General features: G+C 48.7%; 1 protein-coding gene across 1 annotated transcript; it reads right to left on the bottom strand.

Moving 5' to 3' along the window:
• Positions 1 to 580: 580 nt before the first annotated feature.
• On the bottom strand, positions 581 to 27042 carry RNASET2 (ribonuclease T2). The gene is made up of 9 exons (XM_055269524.2): positions 26313 to 27042; positions 25444 to 25504; positions 20626 to 20681; positions 18743 to 18800; positions 14642 to 14712; positions 10443 to 10556; positions 5631 to 5676; positions 2276 to 2350; positions 581 to 868 (listed from the first exon to the last, which is right to left on the bottom strand). Exons 1-9 carry the CDS (start codon positions 26861 to 26863, stop codon positions 665 to 667), a joined length of 1236 nt encoding a protein of 411 aa, XP_055125499.2. The 5' UTR covers positions 26864 to 27042; the 3' UTR covers positions 581 to 664.
• Between the last annotated feature and the right edge of the window lie 361 nt (positions 27043 to 27403).

A 27403-nucleotide genomic window follows, 5' to 3' on the forward strand; every position in this document is an offset into this window, starting at 1 on the left:
CTGACGGAAACTGACCTTCCAGTAACCCGGAAGAGACTGCTCTGACGGAGACGGGGGCTGGCTGCTCTGTGAACACTCCCGAATCTCCTAGGGCAGGAGGGGCAAAGTCACCGTTCTAGGACATGCCTGTGACCACACCAGGCCTCCAACAAGGGAGCAGCTGGCTAAGGAACAATGTCCTGGGGCTTTGGCCACATGGAACAGACCCAATCTGAGCTAGAGACACCCCCCAGGCCCACCAGGCATCAGCATGGGCTCCTACCATGCGCAGAGCTCTTCGTCTTGACAGGGTCCCTGCGCCAAAAAGGCAACAGGCTCCGAGGGGAAAACTCAAGCAAGAGAGTCCCCTGAATCGGTGCCATCTGTCTAAATTCCAAGTATGCCTGCCTGATCTACCAGGGCACTGAAGAGCTTAATAGAGAAGAAAAAAACAATCTGTGAGCTTTATCCCAAGCACAAAACAGCCACTCAGGCGTGGGAGAGCTCCTTTCTCCCCGTGTACGCCACACGCACTCACTCTACATGGACCACAACATCCAATTCACAGGCATGGAGGGGAAACAGCAAAGCAAACAGAGACTTCACTTTGGAGTTGTTTTTTAGAAAGCTGCAGTTTGTGAATTTCTCTTGCTTTTTAAAACAGAGTATTTCCAAAACTTGGGCATCAATGCTTGGTCTTTTTAGATGGGGGATAGAAGACTGGGCCATCTTCACAGACCCTCAGACCCCGGCTCTCGGTGGCCCCATTTGCCAGCCAGACTTCCTGCTTGGGGGATGGCTGCTCCCCCGGCTCGGTGCAGTTTTGCAGCTGCTGGTCTTGCTTAGTGAGGCACAGTTCTATCTGACCAATTGTCTGTACTTCCTCATCCTAAAAATAAACAACGAAAGACGCTTTAGAATTCAGATCTTGGATTATCATCAAGGTCTTATGATCATGAACTTTTAGAACTTGAAGATAACAAAAGCAGAGGCTCCACACCACAGGTTCCAGGTTCCAAGAACGGACTCCTTCATTTAGCAGAAGGCTGATGTGCACTAAATTGGAACGGATGGCCCCAGGTGACTCGCTTGTGGGCAGTGGAGCTGGGCTTGGGGGTTGGATCTCCTGGTCACCACCAGAGGCCAGCCTGGCAGCCCTGGGGAAAAGCCTCTGCTTTTATCTTAGAGAAAATTAACAAAGATACACACAGATACAACAGCACTCAACATACCTATCAAGATATTAGAAGAAGAAATGGCTTTTGTAGGCCAAAAGGGCAACAGTACCCTATTGCTAAAAGAACAGGTATATTCTTGTTAAAGATAAGCAAGAAGACAAACACTGTAATAGCATGCTGTCAAGGAACCATGCTTGCTCACACACAGCACAGGCTCACACAGACACACATGCATGCTCACATACATAGATGTGCAGGCCTGTGCACACATGCAGAACATGCCCATATGTGCACACATACATACACAGCATATGAACATGTTCATATGCACATGCACACAGAGACACAGGCCCATGCACACACACACAGCACATGCCCACATGCATGTACACACATGCACACACACATGCACATGCCCACACAGCACGTTCACATGCATGCACACATTCACACATGCACACACATGCCCACATGCATGTACACACACAGCACATGCACACATGCATGCACACAGTCACACATCACACACAGCACATGCACACATGCATGTACACACATGCACACACACATGCACATGCCCACACAGCACGTTCACATGCATGCACACATTCACACATGCACACACATGCCCACATGCATGTACACACACAGCACATGCACACATGCATGCACACAGTCACACATCACACACAGCACATGCACACATGCATGTACATACATGCACACACAGCACGTGCCCACATACATGTAAACACATGCACACACAGGATGTGAACACATGCCTGTACACACATGCACACACAGCACGTGCCCACATGCCTGTACACATACATGCACGCATGCATATACACACATGCATACACAGCACATGCACACATGCATGTATACTCATGCACATACAGCACATGCACACATGCATGTACACACACATGCACACACAGCACATGCCCACATGCATGTACACACTCATGCACACACACACCACATGCCCACATATACAGACACAAATGCACAAATACAAGTCTGCCCCTGAGGACTGCATGGTGAAGACAAGGCCATCAGGAAAGTAGAAACTGTCTTCTTGAGAAAAAAAGGAAGACAAAACATAACTGCCTAACCTGGCTTGGTGGAAGGCACTGGATTTTGGGTATCACTCCATATACTCTGGCGAGGGCATCTTTAAAATCTGCAACCTGATTTTAAATACAAGTGTATTAGAAATTAAACTTCAACAGAAGTTTAATAGACAGTTCTGGACTATCCCAAGCGCAACAGTGGCAGGGTCTTGCTCTCCCCTGGCTGGCAGGGACAGGACCCAGCACAGGTGTGAGAATGAAGCCCCCACCCCCACCAGCGAAGCAGAGGATGCTGTCAACCTGCGCTTCATCCCCAGACCGCAAGCTGCTCGCTGAGGCTCTGTTTTTCTCTCTGCTCCTGTTTCTCTGGAGAGCGGAGCTCTCCTCCTCCCAGTGTCTTTCTGGGCCCCGAGCTGTCTCACCTGAAATGCCACCTGCCACAGCCACCCTCATCCACCAACAACTACTCTGCCTTTTGCGGCCCATAAAGCTTTCTCAGCCCTGTCCACTCTGAAGTCTCTCTCTCCCTGACCCCCTCCCCACGGTGGACACATTCTCCTTCACAGAAGAAAAGCCCTGGGACCCCTCAGCTACCGGTCCAGAAACTGCAAACCTAGACCCCCGTGTGCTCCAACCTCCTCTTGGACAAGGGGCCTCCTCCTCACTCTACTGAGGGAGTCCTCCCCCACTGCTTCTGCCTCGTGCCTTCTGAGTCAAACCTCCTAGGAGGACACCTGTATCCTCTCAGCCTCATGCTCTGGCTTTGGGGGGCACCGAGCTGGGGTCACCAGCTCCAGCAGATACCTTTTGCCCCTTGCCTCAGACACTGTCCACTCCTTCCACGAAGCTCTCCTGTGGGCCCCATGAGCACCTGCTCCGCTGACCACCTGGCTGCCGGCTGCCATTCCTGCCCCATCTCCTTGGCCTCCTTCTTCTCCTTCCCTTACGGCGAGTTTTCACTGCCTTCCATTGGAAGCTGTCTTTTCCACCCCACGGCTTCCCTCCCATCCAGACCTCTCTTCCTGGACTCTGCAGAGAGCTCCAATTATCGAACTGTCCACGCAGGGTCTGATCATCCTCCCCTCTTGCCAAGCTTCTGACACCAGCAAATGTCACTCCTATGGAGGCCCGAGGCAGGACCTCTGCCTATGCCCCTGTCCCAAACGGCCAAGTCCAAGCTCCCCACACTATCCCTTCCTCTCCAGCTGCATAGCCATAGGCCCAGATTCCCCCACCATGTGGCCTACTTGGAGGGTCTCTGTCCCTAGTCTCTCCCCAGCACCACAGGGACAGCAACAAGCAAACACCCCAGCCTACTCAGAGCTCAGCGCTGCTGGAGGATGACGTCCTCATCTATGGCCCCCACCTGGCCCCTTCCCAACCCTCCTGCTCTGCCCCTGAGCCCCCTCAAGAGGCAACCGGTCCCATATCTCCCAGCCCCCAGCCCCAGCTCTGCTCCACTGAACCATCCCCCCAGGGCCTGGGCAGGCTGCAGGCCTCCATCTCAGCAACGTGTTTCCCAGGAAATATCTGGGCCGGCAGCTCTCCTGGGTGCTCCCGCCGCCCTGATTCTCCCATAAAACAGATGAGTGGGTAAGTGGCTGGATGCTGGATGCAAAATCAAAAAATCTCTCCTGACGATAAATCAAACTCCTTTCAAAGGACAGGACTCCATCCACCGTGCTGTTTCTGATGCCCAGCCAAGCACCGTTAGCACCTGGAAGCAGCTCAGCAAATGTGTGGTCGCTGTGGCTTTTACCACCACTGGAATCAGTTTCCTGAACACCAAGTTCTGGGCAAACATGGTGGGCACATTCCCCTCATCTATTCGCACGAGTCCAGGTGAGGACGGTGAGGGCCCTGCAAGTGATCATCTTACGGCTTCCTGGGGTTGGGGGTGGTGGGGGGAGTCTGGAAAGGGCTGGAAGACTCCTTCCTCAAGTCCACTGCTCCCCACACCCTGGAAAAATGGCTGCACAGGTAAGCAGACACCACTGAGAGCAAAGACACTGCTGCCAATTTATTTCACAAACTGTCAAGATACCAAAATAATTGTTCAACATCCAGCCATCACTCCACAACTACCAAAATCAGTGACTTTCAACCTTTTTCTAACTCCACAATCTGTGATAAATACGAAAACTATCTCAAAGAATCTGATACCTTTCTCTAAGGCAAGAGTCTGCAAACATTTTCCGTAAAGGTCCATGTCGTAAAGATCCCGGGATTTGTGGGTGACACATCGGTCTCTACTGCAGCTACACCAATGGGAGCACAAGCATCCCCAGGTAATAAAGGAATACAATTATATGTACAAAAACAGGCAACCAAGAGTTGAAAACAGCTACTTTTTCTTTTTTTTTTAAGAGACGTGATCTGGCTGTTGCCCAGACTGGAGTATAGTGGGGTGACCGTGGCTCACTGCAGCCTCAAATTCCTGGGCTCAGGCAATCCTCTGACCTTAGCCTCCTGAATAGCTGAGACCACAGACACATACTATCATGCTCAGCTACTTTTACTTCTTTCCAGAGGTCTTACTCTGTTGCCCAGGCTGGTCTCAAAATTCTAGCCGCAAGCAATCTTGCAGCCTGAGCCTCCCAAGGTGCTGGGATTTACAGGCGTGAGTCACCACACCTGGCCAAAAGCAACTTTTTGTATGTGCTTACCAGCTAATAACATCTTGTCATGCTTAAATGTCTATAGTTGTGTGTGTGTGTGTTTTTTTTTTTTTTTTGAAAAGGAGTCTCGCTCTTTTGCCCAGGCCAGAGTGCAGTGGTGGTATCTTGGCTCACTGCAAGCTCTGCCTCCTGGGTTCACGCCATTCTCCTGACTCAGCCTCCCAAGTAGCTGGGACTATAGGCGCCTGCAACCACGCCCGGCTAATTTTTTGTATTTTTAGTGAGACAGGGTTTCACCGTGTTAGCCAGGATGGTCTCGATCTCCTGACCTCGTGATCCGCCCGCCTCGGCCTCCCAAAGTGCTGGGATTACAAGGCGTGAGCCACCGCGCCTGTCCTATAGTTTTTTTTTATCATAAAACAAATCACAATTTTATCATAAAAACAAACCACAAACAAATATAAGACTATGTTATAAATGTGAATGTGACTCTTCAAACTGCAGATTCCACCTGCTCTGCCTGACCCTGGAGCACATGCTTCTCACAAAAGGAGCCATGAAATCTGTGCTTCCAAATCACTGGTCTAAGAAGCCTTCAGCTCATACTCAACATGCACAGGAAAATAAAATGCAAACAAAATCGGTTTAAATGATAACATTTAAGTAGGAAGGGGCTTTGCATTGGGGCACTTTACAGCCCATTGACTCAGAGGTTGAAATGGCCCTGCTGGAGATCCCCGGGAGATACACACGAGAAAAGAAGCAAAAGCAAGACTTACTTGGTAGTAATTGATGGATGGTTTTATCCCCAATTTTAGGAGCACACTAAAATTTAAATTTAAAAAAGTTAGCTGTATAATGAAGGTCCATTTTCCTTTCTTGTTCTTTTCAGATATCATATTTCATGGTAAAAATTAAGACACTCTTAAAGGAAAGTGCTTTTTTTCTATGACTTTATGCAACAAATGTGTCAACACGGACAGCAAATACATGGCTCCCAGTCCCCGCCTTCCCCACCCGTTAGCACACACACTAACTGCTCCAGGCAGGCACCCTTTCCAGTTCCTGACTCCTTCTGAGCATGGGAGCATTGGGGCCACCACCAAGTGGAGCTGGCACACAGAGCACCACCCGTTTGCCACACCTGCTTTAAAAGATAGCAACTGAAGTCGGATTCCAGGCTTATCGTCGTAAACTGCATTTGGTCAAATCTTTAAACACAGTCATGCGCCACATTACGACATTCAGTCAGTGAAGGCCTGCGTGTATGAGGGCGGTCCCATGTGACCACATTTCTACTGTGCCTTTTCTATGTTGAGATATGTTTAGATATACAAATCCTTACCATTGTGTTACATACAGGTGCCTACAGTACTCAGTACAGTCACACGCTGTACAGGTTTGTAGCCTCAAAGCAACAGGCTATACCACAAAGCACAGGTGTGGCGTGGGCTGTATCAGCTAAGTAAGTGCGCTCCAAGATGTTCACATAATGACAATTTTATACCCCATCACCAAGCAATACATAACTGTATGTTAAGTCCCTACAGCTTTCAATCACCTGCTAAAGCACTACTACACAGAATCCTACGAAACTACCATATACAGAATTCACTTATTAAATTATAAAGGTACATTGTAAAAATTCTGAATCATTCCAGAAGAATATCCTAGCTCCCCATCAAGCCTTGGTAGAAAATTCTAGATCACGATCACAGAGTAGACACAAAGATTTAGACATCCTCTGTGGGCAATAACTTATTGTCAGACTGTCTTGGTCACAGAGTTCCTGGAACAAGGACTGAGATGCCGGGCCAGGGTCCTTTCAGCCCCAGACATGGCCCGAACCCACAGGACCTTGCCTACCCTAGCTGTTGGTGTTGTATGAATAACAGGTTTCAGACTTTGCAGTAAAAAAAAAAAAAAAAAAAAAAGTAAACTAGCTTATTAACTTTTTAATGTTTCTCCTAAGTTTCAATGATCCTATTTTTGATATATTGAGTTTAATAAAATATTTTTGAAATTAATTTAACCTGTTTCTTTTTGCTGCTTTTAATGATGCTACTAGAAAATTTAAAACAACATCTGTGGCTTGTGTTACATGTCTATTGGGTAGCATGCTCCTGACTTGGGTGATCAAGGGAATAAGGCAAAGAGAGAAAGATATGGGGAAACACAGCACCTAGCCCAGCATCGTGCTTTCTGCTGAGTTGAGATGAGCTTGGCACTCATCCCAGGTCTTTATCTGTGGGTACTCTAGCACATGCCATCAGCTCATCTGTGTCTATGGGAACCCTGAGAACTTTGCTTCAAGATGATTTGTGGTTTTTCAGGTTTGCTGCCTTCATATTATGAAGTGAAAAAAAAAAAAGAAAAAAATGTTAGTTTTTTATTCTATTTTATTTTTTTGACAGAGTCTTGCTCTGTGGCCCATGCTGGACTGCAGTGGTGCGATCTTGGCTCACTGCAACCTCCGCCTCCTGGTTTCAAGAGATTCTCCTGCCTCAGCCTCCTGAGTAGCTAGGATTACGTGCACCACCATGCCCAGCTAATTTTTGTATTTTTAGTAGAGACGGGGTTTTACCATGTTGGCCAGGCTGGTCGTGAACTCCTGACCTCGTGATCCACCCGCCTTGGCCTCCCAAAGTGTTGGGATTACAGGCGTGAACCACTGTGCCCGGCCTGTTCCAGTTTATGATAAGCCAACCTATGAGAAAAAGATAATTTGTGATACCAGTTTACAAGGAAAAATGAGGGGTCTTAAATTTTTACTTCTTAATTGTATCTTTAGATCAAAATGAAGGCACTAAGAATTATAGATTTCCCTTGGAGAAACTAAGAATATAATTTTCCTATAATTGTTCTTTATAGGTTTTAGCAAACATACTCTCAGTAGGTGCTTTGCCTTCGCAGGCCCTCAGTGAACATTACTGAATGAATGAATGAATGGAGGACGCACCATTCCCATCTACAGCAATGGCAGGGCAGCACTGGGCTCTGCTGAATCCCCACAGGGACTCCAGGACTTAGAGTTTTGCATGTGTCCCGTGTGTGTGTGTGTGTGTGTGTGTATTTGTGTGTGTCTTACTCTGTCTAGTGTTGCTATACAGGAATACCTGAGGCTGGGTAATTTATTTAAAACAAGAGGTTTATTTGGCTCAGGGGTCTGCAGGCTGTCCGAGAAGCATGGAACCAGATTCTGCTTCTGGAAAGGGCCTCAGGAAGCTTCCACTCATGGCAGAAGGCAAAGGGGAGCTGGTGTGTACAAGATCACATGGCCAGAGAGGAAGCCAGGGGGTGGGGTGGTGCCAGGCTCCTGTTAACAACCAGCTCTCTGGAGAACTGACTGGGAACTCACTCACCCCTGCAAGAGGGCATTAACCTATTCATGAGGGATCCTTCCCCACAACTCAAACACCTCCCACCTCCACACTGGTGATCAAATTTCAACATGAGATTTGGTAGGGACAAACCAACCACATCCAAACCACAGCAGGAAAGCTACTGAGTTTCAACAAGTGTAAGTAGGAGCCACTTAATAAACTATTTGTTGGATACAGAGATGAATTATTTAGATAACTGATTTTAAAATTTTCGGCAGTATCCATTTATTCTTTCTCTGTTTGATTAAATGGACTGCTTTATGGAGTCCGCCTGGAAAACACCAGCACTCCGCAGCAGGGTCAGGACTGTGAGACCTATATTCTGAAACAGACAGCATCTTTCTTGTCATCTCCAAAGTGGGTCCTACCCTGCCAGTCTTTCAGCAGTATCAGACTTTCTTTTTAATTGCAAGTCTCCTGTGCTCCAGGAGCTACCTAAGACACTCTCTTGGTTAATCCTCATAATGACTTTTTTTTTTTGAGACAGTTTTGCTCTTTTTGCACAGGCTGGAGTGCAATGGCACGATCTCAGCTCACTGCAACCTCCACCTCCTGGGTTCAAGCCATTCTCCTGCTTCAGCCTCCCAAGTAGCTGGGATTACAGGCATGCACCACCACACCTGGCTAATTTTTGTATTCTTAGTAGAGATGGGATTTCACCATGTTGGCCAAGCTGATCTTGAAATCCTGACCTCCGGTGATCCACCCACCTCAGCCTCCCAAAGTGCTGGGATTACATGCATGAGCACCACATACGCGGCCCATAATGATTTTTGAACAGCTAATTAGCTTCATTTTTTGGGTGAGAAAATGTTTCCTAAAATATTGCTCTTACTGCAAGAAAGCAATGCTTCCTCTATTAAAAACCTAAGATTAAATTACATAGATCAAATTATATATACAAACTATATACAAATCAAAGTGTATAGGTCTGTGTACATTTCTTAGTGTATGTACTTGGTAGTGCAGATTTTAAGAGCTAGAAGAGACTTCAGGGTTGAGGGCAACCTATCCATTTATTTTACAGCATGGACAAAAGATCTAGAGGTTAGATACACAAATTGTACAACTAGTTAGTGTCAGAACCAGGATGAAAAGGCACACCTAATACCATGAGCTCTGGGAGCTGATTTTAAAAAAAGTTTATTCACAGGGCATTCTTTGATGTAATCTTGATCCCCGCTAACCGTGCCAAGCCCCTCTTCTATCAGCGCCTGAGCTCTATCCCACCCAAGTCGCAGCTGTTAGACCGTGTTTCATCAGATGACACAGGAGACCATCTGTGTGAGATGATTTTGTGCGTTGAGGAGGCAAAGCACATGTCTGGATAAGCAATGGAGGTTTATTCATCTTTTAAGCAGATTTGATTCAGAAACCTTAAATACAGCTGATTAGCAAAGGCTCCTGGTATTATTCTGATTTGAAGGAGAATTGCTCTAAAACAAGCTGCGTAAATTTCAAAAGCAGCAACCCAGAGGCTGTGCAATTGCCTGTCATGTTTTTCACAATGACTTCACTGGTTTATTATGACCTCTTATGATGAAGGTCAGTGACAGCAGCTAAGACACTGACACCCTGAAACGTCCCGAAGGAGAGGTAAGCGCACACCCTGGCTCTCTAGCGACCAGATTCGGACAGTGAGTGGGCTGGGCGTGGCACTCGGGAGGCACTTTGTTTTACAAGTCAATTGGCTCAAGTGGTGACAACATATTCCCCTTCTCAAGAATAGAGGTGAGGGCAGGCAGGGATGATTTAGGCAGGTTTGGGTCATTTCTGGGGCTTAAAGAACCCTGGCCCACATCTCTTTCCTGCCTGCTTGTTCCAGGAACTCTACAGCAAAGACCTACAGACTTCCTGAGGTTCCGTCTTTCTAAGGAAACGGCCTGTTAACGCACTATCCTTTATCAGGAATCATGGCTGAGAATGGCACATGCTGGTTGGAGTCCTCGTTTTCCCTACGGCCGACTCTGATGATGAGATGGTGCCCAGATGGGCATCCCAATACTCTGCACCCATTCTGTGTGATCGTGATGTAGAATGATCCGGAAAGGCTTGGTAGGCCCAGAACATTCCTCAGGAATGATCCCACTAGCCGAAGCTGCTGGAGGGCAGGGTGGTCTACACCCACTCCCCTGGATCCAGCCGTCAGGCTTGGGCGACAGCAGAGCTCCCCACTGGGAAGTGCAGCCGGGGGAAGGGCGCACCCACCTGTTGAGGTCCAGCTCCCTGTAGAGTTCCAGGCTTCTGCCGAAGTACTTCTTCTGGGAGTTGAGCGCATCTACCTGGGCGGCACAAGTCCCATGCTTTTCCCACTCATGCTTCCTGTGAGGATTAGAACAAATCTCCACTTAAAAGTAGTGAAACAGGCTGGGTGCAGTGGCTCATGCCTGTAATCCCAACACTTTGGGAGGCTGAAGGGGGTGGATCACCTGAGATCAGGAGTTTGAGACCAGCCTGACCAACATGGTGAAACTGTCTCTACTAAAAATACAAAAAAATTAGCCGAGTGTGGTGGCAGGTGCCTGAAATCCCAGCTACTCAGGAGGCTGAGGAGGAGAATCGCTTGAACCCGGGAGGCAGAGGTTGCAGTGAGCCGAGATCACGCCATTGCACTATAGCCTGGGCAAGAGACAAACTCCGTCTCAAAAAAAAAAGTAATGAAACTGATTCCCAATTAAAATGCTCAAGCATGTTTTCTCTTAGCACAGACTATTCCCATGCAGTAGGCATGTCATTTCTTTTACAAAGTAGGAAGGATAAAATTCCTTATTTGCAGCATAGGCAATTATTTCAATCCCCCACGATTAAATAATCAGTTTCAGTTCACGTCTACAATTACAGCTTGCTCAGTTAACAACAAATCAAAGCTGAGAAAAAAGACCATGCTGCTGCCCCAACCCCCACTGATTCACAAAGCAACGTGTGGTCTCCTGCAGTGAGTGGGTGCTTCGCAGCCAGGGAATTTCGCAGAGTGGCACAAACTGTCATTTCTAAGCAACCAGCCATGGAAAGGCAGGACAGCTAATTACCAGGAAACACCTCAGGCCCATTTTCCATTTCAACTTCTACAAATTATAGTTTAAGCATCCATTCTACACAGAGGACAATAAGAACAACTGAATAGCATATAACGAAAGGGCTGCACAGGAACAGCAATTTGTATTCCAGAAAAATGTGGTCACTGATAATGATTCCTGATATTTTACTGCAGATTAAAGGTTTACAAAAATCTTTCACATTCTTCATTTGGTTCTCAAAACTCTGCAAGGCGAAAATATCACTGCTAGTTTAGAGACAGGGAACGGAAGCCCAGAAGGGCCAGGGACTTGCTGAAGGTCACTCAGAACCTGCCCTTGAAGGCCACGCTCAAGTCCAAGGTCAGTGCCCTTCCCACTGCACTGGGCTGCCATCCAATCAACTGCTGACGAGATTGACAGCCACCTTCAGAATGACTGGCGTGTCACTCAGATGTTTATCATTGTTAGCATGAAAAGACAAAATGGGAATCAGATTTCCTCAGCTTTATCAGTGATGAATTCATGACGTTTTAATAAATAACATGCAACCACTTATAAAGCACTTACATGCAGTCTTAAAAATACAATCTAAATTATATGCAATTTTAAAAATACAATCTAAATGTGCATTAATTCATTGGCAAAATTCATCCAAAATACTAGTTTTAAATAATTCCTATCGATTTTTAAATCTCAGAAAACAATGAAAAGTTGAAAACAGGAACAATAAAAGTGGATGAGTAACTGTCTTCATCTAGAAGACTTTCCAGAGCGAATTACCTGATAACTTCCTATATCCTATGAGGTAGAAAAAGGAGATTATTTTAAACTAATTGAAATATAACCTGAATTCCAGGTGACTTAGTTTCTATAAAACAGGGGTAATTCTGCAGGTGAGATGAGGTGTGCCGAGCCCTTCCACATGAATGAAAACAGTTCCTGGTTCACAATAAACAGTAAATGTCAGCCATCATTATTCCTGGAGCAAGCTTAACTCAACAGATGTTGGAAACAGACTGATATTCAAGGAGCTCACGACATTCACTCACACTTCACTTGGATGGACTGGACCTTTTTTTTTTAAGCATCAAAACGGTCAGTCACCAATGCGAAGTGACTCAGAGTGTTGCCCTCTGTGCTGAGAGACACCCTGACTCACCCACCAAGCGCAGATGCAGCCAGGAGCGGATGTCCCGGGCTCACCCACCCACTGTCACCCGGCCCGCTCGGCCACAACAGGCAGCCAATCCTCGGGGCTGGATATGCCCAAAGACACATTCCACAGCAGTGCTGTGACACCTTCCCCTGCCCAAGGAGCAGAGGTGGAGAAGCCAGAGGCCAACCCCCATGGAGTTAGTCAGGTGACTTCAGTGATAGGCACAGTACTGGGTGACACGCCCAGACAGGAGCTCCTCCCTAGCTGATATTTTGTATTTAGGAGCACTCAAAAATATAAATATTAATTTGTGTGTGAGATTTATCTTTTTCATTTAGAACCAAACAGTTTTTTAAGTGTGTAATTCAACTATCAACCTGAAAATTTAAAGTAAGTCATCTTGCCTTTATCGGAGCCCAAAAATAAATGCATACTTTGCCAACACCGTTTTGATTAAATGCTCAAGACCCAGCTCACTGAAGGCCTTTGCATGTTTGCTGATTTATTTTAAGCCATTTGGCTAAAATCTGACAGACTCTATCATGGAACAGTGTAACAACTGGGAAAATTCTCTTTCACGTAACTCAGTTACCATACACCCTCATCTGAAGTACACTGTGAAGTGACATATAATTTTTTTTCCTATCTTCTTCCATTTCAACTTATCATGGCCATTATTTTGAAATAATTTTCTAGAACACAGGCTGTGCAGAACAGGTGACTCAGACCTGAACCATTCACCACCCGAATTTTCATTAAGAGCGGTTCTCTGTACTCAAGGGTGATTCAACGCACATATTGAGGGTCCATGAACCCTAAAGCCACTTCACTGCCACATCGATGAATCAGGAAGAAGGACATCACTTCCATTTCATTTTGTTTTCAAAAGCTTTCTTCTAAACTTAACTTTTAATTTTCCTGAAAATTATACACAAAAATATTTCTAGGTTAATCTTCCTACCTAAAATTTGATGGGCTGTAATCTGAATTATAAATTGCAATACTGAAGTGGGATACAGAAAATAATTACCTTCAGTTAATATACGGTTAATACAAGGAATTCAACTTTATGTTCTTAAAAAAGCCATGATTTTAAAAGCTATCTTGAATTCAGCATGGCATTTATGTCCTAGGCTTAGCTTCTGCTGAACTTAAAGGTGCTTCACTATGACTGAGGTCTCAGCCTCACATGCTAAGTCTCACTTTCTCTCCTCCCTAAGTCATAGGCATGAGATCATCATCTTAGAAGACAACTTTTTTTTTTTTTTTTTTGAGATGGAATCTTGCCCTGTCGCCCGGGCTGGAGTACAGTGGCGCAATCTCGGCTCACTGCAACCTCCACTCTCTTGAGTTCAATTGATTCTCCTGTCTCAGCCTCCCAAGTAGCTGGGATTACAAGTGTATGCCACCATGCCCAACTAATTTTTGTATTTTTAGTAAAGATGGGGTTTTGCCATGTTGGCCAGGCTGGTCTCGAACTCCTGACCTCAAGTGATTCACCTGCCTTGGCCTTCCAAAGTGCTGGGATTACAGGTGTGAACCACTGTGCCTGGTCTCTTTTTTCTTAATGTATTTCAAGACAGGAGCACAATTTCCTTAAGAAATATTCTCTCCTGTCTGATATGGACTAATTCTTAGATATGCAAGCATTTGACTTTGTTGAGCCTCAAAAGAGAAAATTTGTATCTTTCTTTTGTCTTTTTTTTTTTTTTTGAGACAGGGTCTCACCCTGTCACCCAGGTTGGTTATCACCCCAGCTGATCACAGTTCATTGCAACCTTGATCTCCTGGGACCACAGATGCGTAATACCATATCTAGCTGACTTTTTAAATTTTTGGTAGAGATGGCATTTTGTCATGTTACCAGGCTGGTCTCAAACTCCTGGGCTCAAGCAATCCACCCACCTCAGCCTCCCAAAGTGCTAGGATTACACGCATGAGCCATTGTGACTGGCCGAGGAAAGTTTTAAAGCAAAGTAATAAATACCACATAGGTTAGAAAACAGGCTTATAAGGTAAATTCCACTTGCTTTCATTTTTTTTATACATTGGAGAAAGGCACCAAAAATGCCATAACAGAATCATATCTCATAAAAGGTTGTTCAAACTGCTCAGCCCCAGAAGACAGATTCTGTTATCTTGCTTCCCACACAGTTTCCACTTCAAGCGATTCATCACACTCCCCACACCCGCTCAGACAGCAATCAAGACAGCAATCAGAGGCTGTGACTTACCAGAAGCGGCTGCGATTGGGAAACGAGTGAATTACATCAGGCCAGTATGCTTTCATTTCTGGCAAAAGATCCTATGCATTAAAAAATAAAATAAAATAAGTCTATGCAGGATCTTAATAATAAACTCAAAACCTAGAACGTAAATTTGATAAACTGACACCAAAGAATTGAGCTCTGCTAATTAACAATACTTTGGTGAATAAAATAATCCTATACTTATTTTGTATGAAGTGTTTGTTGAGATGTAGTATCTACAAGTGCAATTTGAGTAATCATAAAACTGCACAGGAAAATACAAGCTCTTAAAGGTGAAGGGATAAGGTGTATATCCAAACAATGGAATATTTTCAGCAACAAAAACCAATGAGCTGTCAAGCCATGAAAAGACACTGGAGGAACTACACACATATATTGCTAAGTGAAAGAAGCCAATCTGCAGAGGCTACATACTGTATGATTCCAATGATGTGACAATTTGGAAAAGGTAGTCTTAAGAGACAGGAATGAGATTCGCAGTTGCTGGGGGTTCAAGGGGAGGAAGAAGGGGAGGTATGGCTCAGGGGGTTTAGGGCCAGGGGCTGCTCCAGACCACACTGGGTGAGACTTGCTCTCCTGCATTTGTCCAAAGCCACACAGCTGCACAACACAGGAGTAAACCCTAATGTTAATGCTAAACTTTATTTAATAATAAAGTATCAGTATCAGTTCATTAATTGTAACAAATGTAACACACTATAGAAGATGTTAATGATTGGGAGATTTGAGGGGGAAGGGAGTGAACTGTCTGTAATCTCCATCCAATTTTTCTGTAAACCTAAAAGTGTTCTAAAAACAACATCGGCGGGTGCAGTGGCTCACGCCTGTAATCCCAGCACTTTCCGAGGCCGACGCAGGCAGATCATGAGGTCAGGAGATCGAGACCATCCTGGCCAACCTGGTGAAATCCTGTCTCTACTAAAAATACAAAAATTAGCTGGGTGCAGTGGCACATGCCTGTAATCCCAGCTACTCGGGAGGCTGAGGCAGGAGAATCGCTTGAACCAGGGAGTCGGAGGTTGCAGTGAGCCGAGTTTGCGCCACTGCACTCCAGCCTGGCAACAGAGTGAGACTCCATCTTAAAAAAAAAAAAAAAAAAAAAAAAAAAAAAAAGAAAAAAGAAAAAACCATCAATTAAAACAAATAAAGGACAAGCTCTCCTTTTCCCAGAGAAGAGCTTGAGTGAGCTGGGCAGCCTGGGCACCGGTCACGCTAAATCCAACAGAACTGGAGTTTACTTTTCAATTTCTACACACCCTCTACACCAAAAAAACCCAAAAAGGTCAGTAAAAAAGTGCTTAACAAACTTCAGATAACTTCACTTTCCTTCCCTTTCTCCTGTTTTCCAGCACCCTATATGAGGGTCCTTTTCTCAGCCCATTTGTAACTCAGCCCCCAACCCACAGCCCCTGCCCATGTGGGCGCAGCTGTCCCCCTCCTCTTCCCCTCCAGCCCCCCACCCCGCCTCTCCTGCCCCACTATGCTGGCTTCAGCCCCATCAGCCCTCCGAGATGACCGAGGCCACGATATGATTGAGTGCGCAAACTGGGCTACTTCCGTTTGGGACAATGCAAAGTTGTTCCTACTGCTACACAACAAGGAAGCCAGGACTACTCTAAGGAGCGGCGGCTCCCGCCACCACAGACCCACCACCCTCCCATGCCCCCCACCCAAAAAGCATTTCAGCCTTCCTGTCCTGGATGCCCCGGGGATATGCAGTTCCATGGTGCCTCTTCTCAAATCTCTCCTCCCCTGGGTTTCCGCCTTTCCCAGCTGCAGGCACACACGCCCCTTTTCACCTGGCTGTTAACACGGGGCTCCACCAGCACTGTTCCCTCTGCCCACCAGGTCCACACCTGTCAGTGCTGTCCCCTTAGCCCACCCACATCCATCAGCCCTGCTCCTTCACCCACCCACATCCACACCTGTCAGCCCTGCCCCCTCACCCACCCACATCCACACCTGTCAGCCCTGCCCCCTCACCCACCCACGTCCACACCTGTCAGCCTTGCCCCCTCACCCACCCACGTCCACACCTGTCAGCCCTGCCCCCTCACCCACCCACATCCACACCTGTCAGCCTTGCCCCCTCACCCACCCACGTCCACACCTGTCAGCCCTGCCCCCTCACCCACCCACACCCACATATGTCAGCCCTGCCCCCTCACCCACCCATGTCCACATCTGTCAGCCCTGCCCCCCACCCACCCACACCCACACCTGTCAGCCCTGCCCCCTCACCCACCCACACCCACACCTGTCAGCCCTGCCCCCTCACCCACCCACACCCACACCTGTCAGCCCTGCCCCCTCACCCACCCACGTCCACACCTGTCAGCCCTGCCCCCTCACCCACCCACACCCACACCTGTCAGCCCTGCCCCCTCACCCACCCACACCCACACCTGTCAGCCCTGCCCCCTCACCCACCCACACCCACACCTGTCAGCCCTGCCCCCTCACCCACCCACGTCCACACCTGTCAGCCCTGCCCCCTCACCCACCCACACTTGTCAGCCCTGCCCCCTCACCCACCCACACCCACACCTGTCAGCCCTGACCCCTCACCCATCCATGTCCACAGATCCATGTCCATCCCCATACCTGTCATTTTGATTCACCATCCTCATGCTAACTATGCCTAAAGCCACCTTTCCTCTGACCCTGAAAATCCTCTATGTCACCACCTGGAGGTCTCAAGGGCACTTCAAACTCAATGTGTCCTGAAGTGGCCTCTTCATCACACCTCCCCAGAGACCATTCCCTGCAGTGAGTCCCAGAGGAGAGGAGGAGAGTCTGTGTGAGGAGCTAGAGACAGCACCAGGCTCTGGGGTGTCCCTTCTAAGTCTCACGGCAGTCCCCAGCCTCTTGGCTCATCCCACTGAAGGCCTTCACGGGGAGGAAAAAAAAAAAAAATCCATATGGATTAGAACTTGTGGGCTGGGCGCGGTGGCTCACGCCTGTAATCCCAGCACTTGGGGAGGCCGAGGCAGGTGGATCACCTGAGGTCGGGAGTTCGAGACCAGTCTGACCAACATGGGGAAACCCCGTGTCTACTAAAAATACAAAATTAGCTGGGCATGGTGGCGCATGCCTGTAATCCCAGCTACTCAGGAGGCTGAGGCAGGAGAATCGCTTGAACCCGGGAGGTGGAGGTTGTAGTTAGCCGAGATTGTGCCATTGCACTCCAGCCTGGGCAACAAGAGCAAAACTCTGTCTCAAAAAAAAAAAAAAAAAAAAGGGAAACAAAAAGAAAAAAAGAACTTGTGATGGATTTGCAACTAATGACCTTGGGGAATGTACCAATCCTAGGAAGCACCCACAACTCCTGCAAACCTTCAATTCTACCACACATTTTAAAGAAGGCCCCAGTTACCACCCCCTCCCTGGGGTCCAGGACCAGTTACCCTGATATATACTGGTTACACACAGGAACTGTTGGCACCCCTACGGAAAGATGAGGGCGTGTGTGCGAGTGAAGACTCCGTGTGACATATAAGGTACGGGTATCTCAAAGGAACGCCTCTGCTAGTATCTCTAATAAATTCCCGCCCTGTGAGTCTTCTTTAATCAAGCTCTTGTACTGGAAAGGCCCAGCATGTCCACCCTGCTCAGAAACCCGTCCACCAGATAGGCCAGCCCCAGGCCTGTGCTCTCTGAGCCTCAGCTGTCTGGAAATGCCTGGCAATATAGCACACCGACCCAGTCATCTGGCCCAGGAGTCCTGGGGCCTGGGACAAGGCGGGGGTGGCAGGCGAGTGTCAGGATCTGCACAGGGTTGGCATGGGGGAGTGTCAGGGCTTGCTCCGGTTGGAGCCCCTCGCTCAGGCCCCTCATGCAGTGGCTTGGGCACAGGGCAGGGGAGGGGAGGAGAGGGAAAAGGTCAATTGGTGTAATTTGTGGGGTTGAGATAACAAGACTTACTAAAACAGCAGCAAGGGCTCAATCCTGGTGAATACATTCATGACCCCTTAATTTTAAAGATGACTTTGAAGGTACACTTGTGAAGAAAAGAGTTAATTTAGGTCAACACTCTGCAGTAGAAATATAATTAAAAGTCGATACCTTAATCTCTTCTAAATTGAAAGGCCATGATCTATTACATCCTTCACTTTTATCGGGCCTGGAAATTCAAATTTAAAAGAGAAAATAAGAAATATTAGTCTTGTTTGGGGTGGCTTCTACATGACCTTAGAAAACACTTTCATTAAAGTCTGCAAAGAATAAAATGAGGAATTCTAATTGGGAATTCCTTATCCCATGCAGGATGCTTAAGAAAGAAGATGCAGGTAAGAGCAGTCAGAGTTCAAATTTCTTTAGAAGAGAAAAGAAATTGTGTTAAGGCATCCAGGAGTAACGCAGACAGGCCGCTGCTTAGTAAAGGAAGCGCACTGGGTGGCCTAGTAGCACCTAGGAGCCGGGGCTCTGGGGTCAGCCCTCACTCAGCTGACAGCAACCTTTGCGGCTCCCTAGCATTGGGACCTAAGTAAGCTGACCCCCGGCCAATCTCTGCAACACAGATCTAGCACGAGAACAGCGAGTCTGTTCCTTTCAATGGTGAGGAGGACTCCAGGAGATGACAGATATAACATGTCAGAAATTGCCTGGCATGTGACAGAAGATCAGCTAGTAGGATTTTCATTTCATTTTTAGTAGCAAACGCACTGTCTAGAACTTTAACTCCATCCTCACACATCTAATTATGGACATATCAACTCTGACTCTCGAGTGCTGCTTACTCCACAAGATCACCAACTTCCTAAGACCCCAACCCCCAGAGCCCCGAAGAGGCCAGGGAGGAGAGTGTCTTCAGGGTCAACAGCTGGACCAGCATGTGAAACCCGCCTGATTCCATCCACTGGACTGCACAGCACTGCAAAGCTTCATTCCAGCCTCAGAAATGAAACGGCCATGATGAGCAGAGGCACAATCAGAGCGTTTGGCAACAGCAGGGGAGAGGACACCATGCAAAGTCCAGGAAAGCCAGGAGCCCCAGAGACAGGAGGTCAGGTCATCTGACCAGCCTGAGAAGAAAGTGAAACCCGAAGCCAAGTACCTACATCCCAGTTTAGCTTGTTTTCCACCAATCCCTCTTCCTAAGGAGCCAGGAGGCACCAATTAAGCTAAAAGGGCCCTTTTCAATCCCTTCACCGAGGCAGCGGGACAAAACTGGTCCCCCAGATGGGGCGATTAACGTGCACAGTTCAACGTCACAAGTATGTCCATGTTAAATAGAAAAGAATTAACTAAACAAAAGGCAGACAAAACCAGAATAATAAATTTGAGTGTCTCTGAAATGTGTACAAGAGACATACGTACATTTATGTATTTTCATGTAGTTATTTATAATAAACCCCAAGAGAAGAACAAAATGAGAAAATTAAAATGTGGTGACCCTAATATGTACCGAGAATCTGTAAACATTATTTTAAAAAGTGTTATTGGCCAGGCGCAGTGGCTCACACCTGTAATCCCAGCACTTTGGGAGGCCAAGGAGGGTGGATCACCTGAGGTCAGGAGTTCAAGACCAGCCTGACAAACATGGTGAAATCCTGTCTCTATTAAAAATACAAAAATTAGCCAGGTGTGGCGGGGCACGCCTGTAATTCCAGTTACTTGGGAGTTGTAGCAGGAGAATCACCTGAACCTGGGAGGCGGAGGTTGCAGTGAGCTGAGATCACGCCACTGCACTCCAGCCTAGGCAACAGAGTAAGACTCCATCTCAAAAAAAAAAAAAAAGTGTTATTGTTCTATGAAGACAGAATTAAAGAACAAGAGAATCGGGGTTCTGCTAGAAAGACTAAAGATATTTTTAAATAAGAATCTGGTCTATTGGATAAACTACTAAAGATAAAAAAAACAAGAATAAATATTAAGACTACATTCAAGCTAGGGTTCCCAGTCAGCGAGCCTCTTCTGCCTAAGATTTAATTGTGTGAGACACTTGCCACAGTCCATGTATTGTCCAGTAATCCGGAGGGTCTCTACAGTCGTTTTGAATTTCCTAGGGAGAAAATATAACAAGAAAATGATTGACTCTTTATTAAAATACACTTACGAACTCTATCAAAATACATTTAGCAACTAGTTGCAACATACGCCAACGAGATACAGGTACTGTGCTAATAACACAAGCTAACACCAGTGCTAGTTCATAATAAATTGCTTACAATACATGCATGAGGAAGCTACACTAGGGCTGGATGTTCTGAGCCAAACCTCAAACTGACTTAACAGAAACAGCCATTTTTGTTAAGCCATTCCTCAAATATTTGACTTAACAGAAACAGGTGTTTTTATGGGCCAGGCGCAATGGCTCACGCCTGTAATCTCAGCACTTTGGGAGGCCAAGGCGGGTAGATCACCTGAGGTCAGGAGTTCCAGACCAGCCTGGCCAGGCTGGTGAAACCCCATCTCTACTAAAAATACAAAATTAGCTGGGCATGGTGGCAGGCACTTGTAGTCACTGCTACTCCGGAGGCTGAGGCAGGAGAATTGCTTGAACTCAGTGAGCCGAGATCACGCCATGGCACTCCAGCCTAGGTGACAAGAACAAAACTGTGTCTCAAAAAAAAAAAAAAAAAAAAAGTCTGGGCACGGTGGCTCACACCTGTAATCTCAGCACTTTGGGAGACGGAGGTGGGCAGATCATGAGGTCAGGAGATCGAGACCATCCTGGCCAACCTGTGAAACCCTGTCTCTACTAAAAATACAAAAATTAGCTGGGTGTGGTGGCACATGCCTGTAGTCCCAGCTACTCGGGAGGCTGAGGCAGGAGAATCGCTTGAACCCAGAAGGCGGAGCTTGCAGTGAGCCGAGATTGTGCCACTGCACTCCAGCCTGGTGACAAAGCAAGACTCTACCTCAAAAAAAAAAAAAAAGGAAAAAAAAAGCCATTTTTGTTAAGCCAATCTGATGGAAACACTCTCATTTGCCCAGAGATAATTTGCTTAACATACACCCGAAAATACATGTTTAAGGACAAAAGGCTGAGAGTACTCTACTAAACTAAAGCTTGTTCAGGTACCAAGTCTAAATAGATTAGTGAAATAATAAATATCAAAAAATTTGGAGGCAGAAAAATAAAAAGGTAAGAATAGGAGTATATCCTTAATCACCATCATAGAGATAAAGTAATAGAGAAAAAAAAATCTCAGCTTAGCATTTTTTAAGGACCTTCAAATTGTTTAGCTAAAATGGAGTTTTTCCAAAATAGTCATCCAGAAATCTATGTGGGCTATGGGAGCGGATGAAGCACAGGGCATGTCTGGCCCAACACAGTGAGGGCAGCAAAGGAAAGCACAAGTCTGAACCCAGAGGACCTGCCCGGGCACCAGGGTCCATCCCGCCCAGCGCTTTCCCTGAATTTGCCTTTTGTGGGAGGCAGCTTCAGCTCACAGTTGATCTAGAAAGGAGGGGGAGTCTGGTTCAGCTGAGAGGTGTCAGCTACTGAACACCTGAGCAGCAAAACATCTGGAAACAGCAATCTCTAGTATTAGAAATGAGCTAGACTGGGCCAGGCGCAATGGCTCGGGCCTATAATACTAGCACTTTAGAGGTCAGGAGTTCAAGACCACACTGGCTAACATGGTGAAAGCCTGTCTCTACTAAAAATACAAAAATTAGCCAAGCGTGGTGGTGGGCTCCTGTAGTTCCAGCTTCTCAGGAGGCTGACGCAGGAGAATTGCTTGAACCTGGGAGGCGGTGGTTGCAGTGAGCCGAGATCGCGCCACTGCACTCCAGCCTGGGTGACAGAGCGAGACTCCATCTCGGAAAAAAAAAAAAAAAAAAAAAAGGAAAGAAATGATCAAGAGCATAATCTGAGCCAGATAAGCGAAACTGCATTTTCATTTGTCAACAGAAAAATCAGTTGAGGAAGTAGAACAGAAAGTCCTTACTGCTCAGTGCTAGAGAAAGAGGGTCAGAGGCTAAAACCTGTAACTTCACCTCTGCCACTCAACTCCATCCCTCAGGGAACCCAGTTCAAAGCCAGAAGCTGGGCTCCTTTCCTGGAGGCACTGCGGAGAGCAAAGCCTGCACCACACGGGGCTCTGAGGGCTCTGCACAGCACTCAGTTCCCAGGCCGGCCTGCGTGGAGCTGTGGGAAAGCCCAGGACACTGGGAACCTGACAGAAAGACTGAGCACCTTTGACACAAGCATCTCATCAGAGGGGGCACCAGGGACAGCCCTCACTGCCTAGGAGGACACCTGGGCTGAAACAGAACCCCTCACCATGGCTGCCCAGTAGGAAATACACTCCTTAACAAGGACATTTTGCTACAGATTTTTTTAAAAAAATCTTGTTTCTAAAGCCTCAAGGCAAAGATGTGCCTCCACGCATATTTACATTCAGCGTGCAGGGACACACCCACATTTTGTCATGTAAATGCCTCTCTGAATGCAGAGCAGCCTGGTCTCAGGCCCTGGAGGCAGATCCTTCGGTGTGGGTCAAAGACAGTGCTTAAGTTCGAGCTCCTCCTCCAGGGTCCTTCCTTCCGTAGGAACCAAGGACTCCAGCAATCCCTCACTATCTCAGAATGCCAGCTACACTCCCAACAATTGAAAGTTGGTGCCAGGCAGCTTCTGGCTCCTCCTGTCCACTGCCCCGAACCCAAGGCAAGGAAACAGCACCAGGAGCGCAACATTAAGTCTGCAAAACTGAAAACGGGGCAGTCTCGTGTATAGAAATGAGCAAGAGCATAATCTGAGCCAGATAAGCAAAATTTCATTTTCATTTGTCATCAGAAGAATCAGTGAGGAAGTAGAAGAGAAAGTCATTACCACTCAGTGCTAGAGGCAAAGCATGAAGCCTGCGTGCTCCTGACAGAATGTGGAGCTAGCTCAGCAACACAATCGAACCCTTTAGAAGTGTGCGATGCACACCAGGGTCAGCTTGATACACTGAGCAGGGCACGCCCTGAGGGGCACATCCAGGCAGCGTCCTGGCTCTGGGTGATCCAATGAGAAGGGCCTGGACACTGACGCCCTGAAGGGATATGGGGCATGGAGCAAAACAGAGCCAGATGATGAGGGGCCAGCCTGGAGGGCCACGGGTGCCATGGGTGGCAAGCACAGCAAAGGAGGCAGGGAAGCTCTTGGGTCCTCTTCACTCACAGGACATGTTAATAAAATGTCCAATAATGTCCAATACATGGAGGGACATAGGGACCAGCCCTACAGGGTCTGTGGGTTTTTCTCCTCATGTGCGGAGATGAGAGATCATAGAAATAAAGACACAAGACAAAGAGATAGAAGAAAAGACAGCTGGGCCCAGGGGACCACTACCACCAAGACGTGGAGACCAGTAGTGGCCCCGAATGCCTGGCTGCAATGTTATTTATTGGATACAAGGCAACAGAGGTGGGGTAAGGAGTGTGAGTCATCTCCAATGATTGATAAGGTCACGTGAATCACGTGTCCACCGGACACGGGGCCCTTCCCTGTATGGCAGCCGTGACGGAGAGAGAGAGAGGCCAGCTTATGCCATTATTTCTTCTACGCATTCTAAAGACTTTTAGTACATTCACTAACTCTGCTACTGCTATCTAGAAGGCAGAGCCAGGTGTACTGGGTGGAACATGAAAGTGAAACAGGAGCGTGACTGCTAAAGCACAGCATCACAGGGAGATGGTTAGGCCTCCAGATGGCTGTGGGCTGGCCTGACTGATATCAGGCCTATCCACAAGAGGTGGTGAAGCAGAGTCTGCTCTAACTCCCCTGGGGAAAGGGAGACTCCCTTTCCCAGTCTGCTAAGTGACGGATGCCTTCCCTAGGCACTGGCTACCGCTAGACCAAGGTCGGATAAGTAATGGTTGCCTTCCCAGGCACTGGCGTTACCGCTAGACCAAGGAGCCCTCTAGTGGCCCTGTCCGGGCGTGACAGAGGGCTCACACTTGTCTTCTGGTCACTTTTCACCGTGCCCCTTCAGCTCCTATCTGGCCTGGTTTTTCCTAGGTTATAATTGTAGAACAAGGATTATTATAATATTGGAATAAAGAGCAATGCTACAAACTGATGATGAATAATATTCATATATCATCATATCTATAATCTACTTGTGTAACTATTCTTATTTTATATAGTTTCTTTATTATGCCCTCGGTCTCTTGCCTTGGCACCTGGGTGGCTTGTGCCCACAGAGGCAGGAGACAAACTGAGGCTTGCTGTGGGTTGAACCGTGTCCTCCCAAAAGATATATCCCTGTCCTAACTTCTCCTCCCATCTGTGAACATGACCCTACATGGACACAGGGTCTTTGCAGATGTCATCAAGAAGAGGTGATACCAGATTAGGGTGGTCCCTAAATCCAGTCACTGGTTTCCTCCTCAGAAGAGACAGAGAGACACAAAGTGAAGAACACACCGTGAAGGAGGAGGCAGAGATTGGGGTGATGGGTCAGCCCAAGAATGCAGAGGACCACAGGTCCTTACTAGAAGCAAGCAGAGAAACAGAACAAACTCTTTCAGAGCCCTCCAGGAGGAACCAACCCTTCTGACCCCTAGGTTGAGACTTCCCCTTCCAGAACCGTGAGAATAAATTCCTGAGGCTCTCAGCCACCCAGCTTGTGGCACTTTGTGACAGCAGCCCTGGGAAGCTCACGCACAGCCCTCCTGGGGGCAATCTCTGCAGGAGACACTGCCCACCCACCACAGCAGTGCCCACCTCCTGCACCAGCAGCGTGGGTGCCCTGGACGGGCACGTGCACACAAACCCCTCTTCACAGGGCTCCCCAGGCCCCACGGCCTGTCAAGGCAGAAACACTCACCTCGCATACTGTCTCAGGCCAGTGCTGAACCATAATTAGTTTTTTCCACTCATGGTTGTCACTGTTAAAACACAAGAAAGTTATTTTTCAAGAACTTTTTTTAAAGTTACAGAAAAAATTCATCCACCCATCCATCCCTTCAATCATTCATTCAGCATTGAGTGCCTGTGGGACGAGGAACACTGCCTGCCCTGCTGCTGCACACACTCCTGTGAGGAAGGCGGTAAAACCCTACACTAAGAAGGCACAAACAGGGAGGGCGAGCCAGGGAAAGGGATTCAGAACAGGATACTCAAAAAGAGGAAGAACCGTCGTTTCACCACCCGCCGCAGTGGAAGCTAAAATTAAGTGTCCACTCCACGACTTCGACCTCTGAGAGAACTTCGAGTGCAGGAACAGTGCTCCACCAAGCCTGTCACTTGCCTTGTCGCGTCCTAGGCTGGGAGCTGTCTGTGGGATCAGTTTCCAGTCCAGCTCCAGGCTGGAGTGCACCCAGGACCTCACCGTACCCCCTACTCCTTCCCAGGGGTCACCCCGGGGAGTGTTCAGGGCTCCCCCCAACCCACTCCTTCCCAGGGGTCACCCGGGGGCGTGCTCAGGGCTCCCCCCATCCCACTCCTTCCCAGAGGTCACTTCTGAGTGTGCTAAGGGCTCCCCCCAACCCACCCCCTCCAGGGGTCACCCCGAGGCGTGCGCGGCTTCCCAACTTCTTCCCAGGGGTCACCCCGGAGCGTGCTCGCCACCTCCGTCCTCCCAGTCGCTGCCCGGGGCTCAGCGAGCGCTGACCCCGAGAGCTGCAGCCTGCACCCCGTGGAAAGCTCTAGGACCCGGCTCCCACGCTCCCCACTTTACCTCGCAAGGTAACTCACCGCAGGCGCTTGTCCGCACCGCCCAGGCAAAGCAACGCCAGGTAGAGGCAGCCCAGCAGGGCCCCGCGCAGGGCTGCAGGGCGCATGGTGCCGAACTGCGGAGAGGACGCCGCCAGCTGCCGCTCCGGCCCCCACTTCCCACCTGCGGCCCGAGGAAGACTTCCGGGAGAAGCGCTGTCTCTGAGACCCCGCGCCGCCGCGCTCCCTCCGCTGCAGGAGCGGCCACCGGCTGCACCGGGAGCCCTGAGACGGCCTAAGCCAGTGTCTCGCGGGCCCCGCGCCGGGCTCCGGGAACGGCCGCAGCAGCCCTGGCGACCTGGGCCCTCGGAGCTCCCCTTCAGGCTCGTGCACCAAGCGCGCACGTCCCGGGCTCTGCTCTGCGACCCACAGCGACCCCAGCACCTCCGCGCTGCAGCCACAGTCGGCCCACGACCACGGTCAGTCGCGCTCCGCCCAGCCCAGGGCGCCCGGCTGGCCTGCACCGGAGCAGAGAGCCACGCCCCCAGGACGGCACGCCCCCGCCGGCGGACACGCCCCCCAGAACTGCCCATCCCCGCCCGGCGTTCACGCCCCGCCCCGCGGTTGGCTCAGAGAGGCGGAGGCCGCTGCAGCTTTGCCGGCCTTGCGGGCGTGTCAGGTGGCCGTGTTCCTTCGCCACGCAGGCGCCCCGCGCCTTTCCCAGCAGCTCAGCGCCACTGCCCCACTCCCGGGTCCGAGCTAACCTGAACCACCCGTGAAGACCGCCCTTGGGGGGACCGCCCATGTCTGCGCCCCCCCCGCCAGCAAGTGGGCGTGCGGGCCCCAGGGCCACTCTGCGCTCCAGGGACAGCCCGCAGCCCAACCCACGCACCCCACGGGCCCGCGGTCCGCACGCCGCACCCGCTTTCAAAAACTGCGCCCTGCAAGTTGCCCGGGACCTCCTGATTGCAGATGGTGCTTGGCCGCCCAGGCTCCCCGCAGCCTCCGGCCACCTCGGCTCTCCACTGCGCAGCCCAGCGGACCGCTCCAGAATTAGGAGAGGACCTACTCGGGCCACTCCCCTGGAAACCTCTCCAGTCTCCCCGTGCTAGGGGCTGGGAGCACCAACATTC

This window comes from Symphalangus syndactylus, chromosome 2, assembly GCF_028878055.3.
Source record: "Symphalangus syndactylus isolate Jambi chromosome 2, NHGRI_mSymSyn1-v2.1_pri, whole genome shotgun sequence".
Lineage (NCBI taxonomy): Eukaryota > Metazoa > Chordata > Mammalia > Primates > Hylobatidae > Symphalangus > Symphalangus syndactylus.

Bases quoted from the DNA above. Each gene is read 5' to 3' on its own strand.
- RNASET2 (XM_055269524.2), bottom strand. From the start codon at position 26,863: ATGGGCAGTTCTGGGGGGCGTGTCCGCCGGCGGGGGCGTGCCGTCCTG. The intron at 25,505-26,312 runs GTGAGTTACCTT...GTGTTTTAACAG, and splicing joins GGTGCGGACAAGCGCCTGCG to TGACAACCATGAGTGGAAAA. The intron at 18,801-20,625 runs GCAAGTGTCTCA...TTGAATTTCCAG, and splicing joins TGGACAATACATGGACTGTG to GCCCGATAAAAGTGAAGGAT.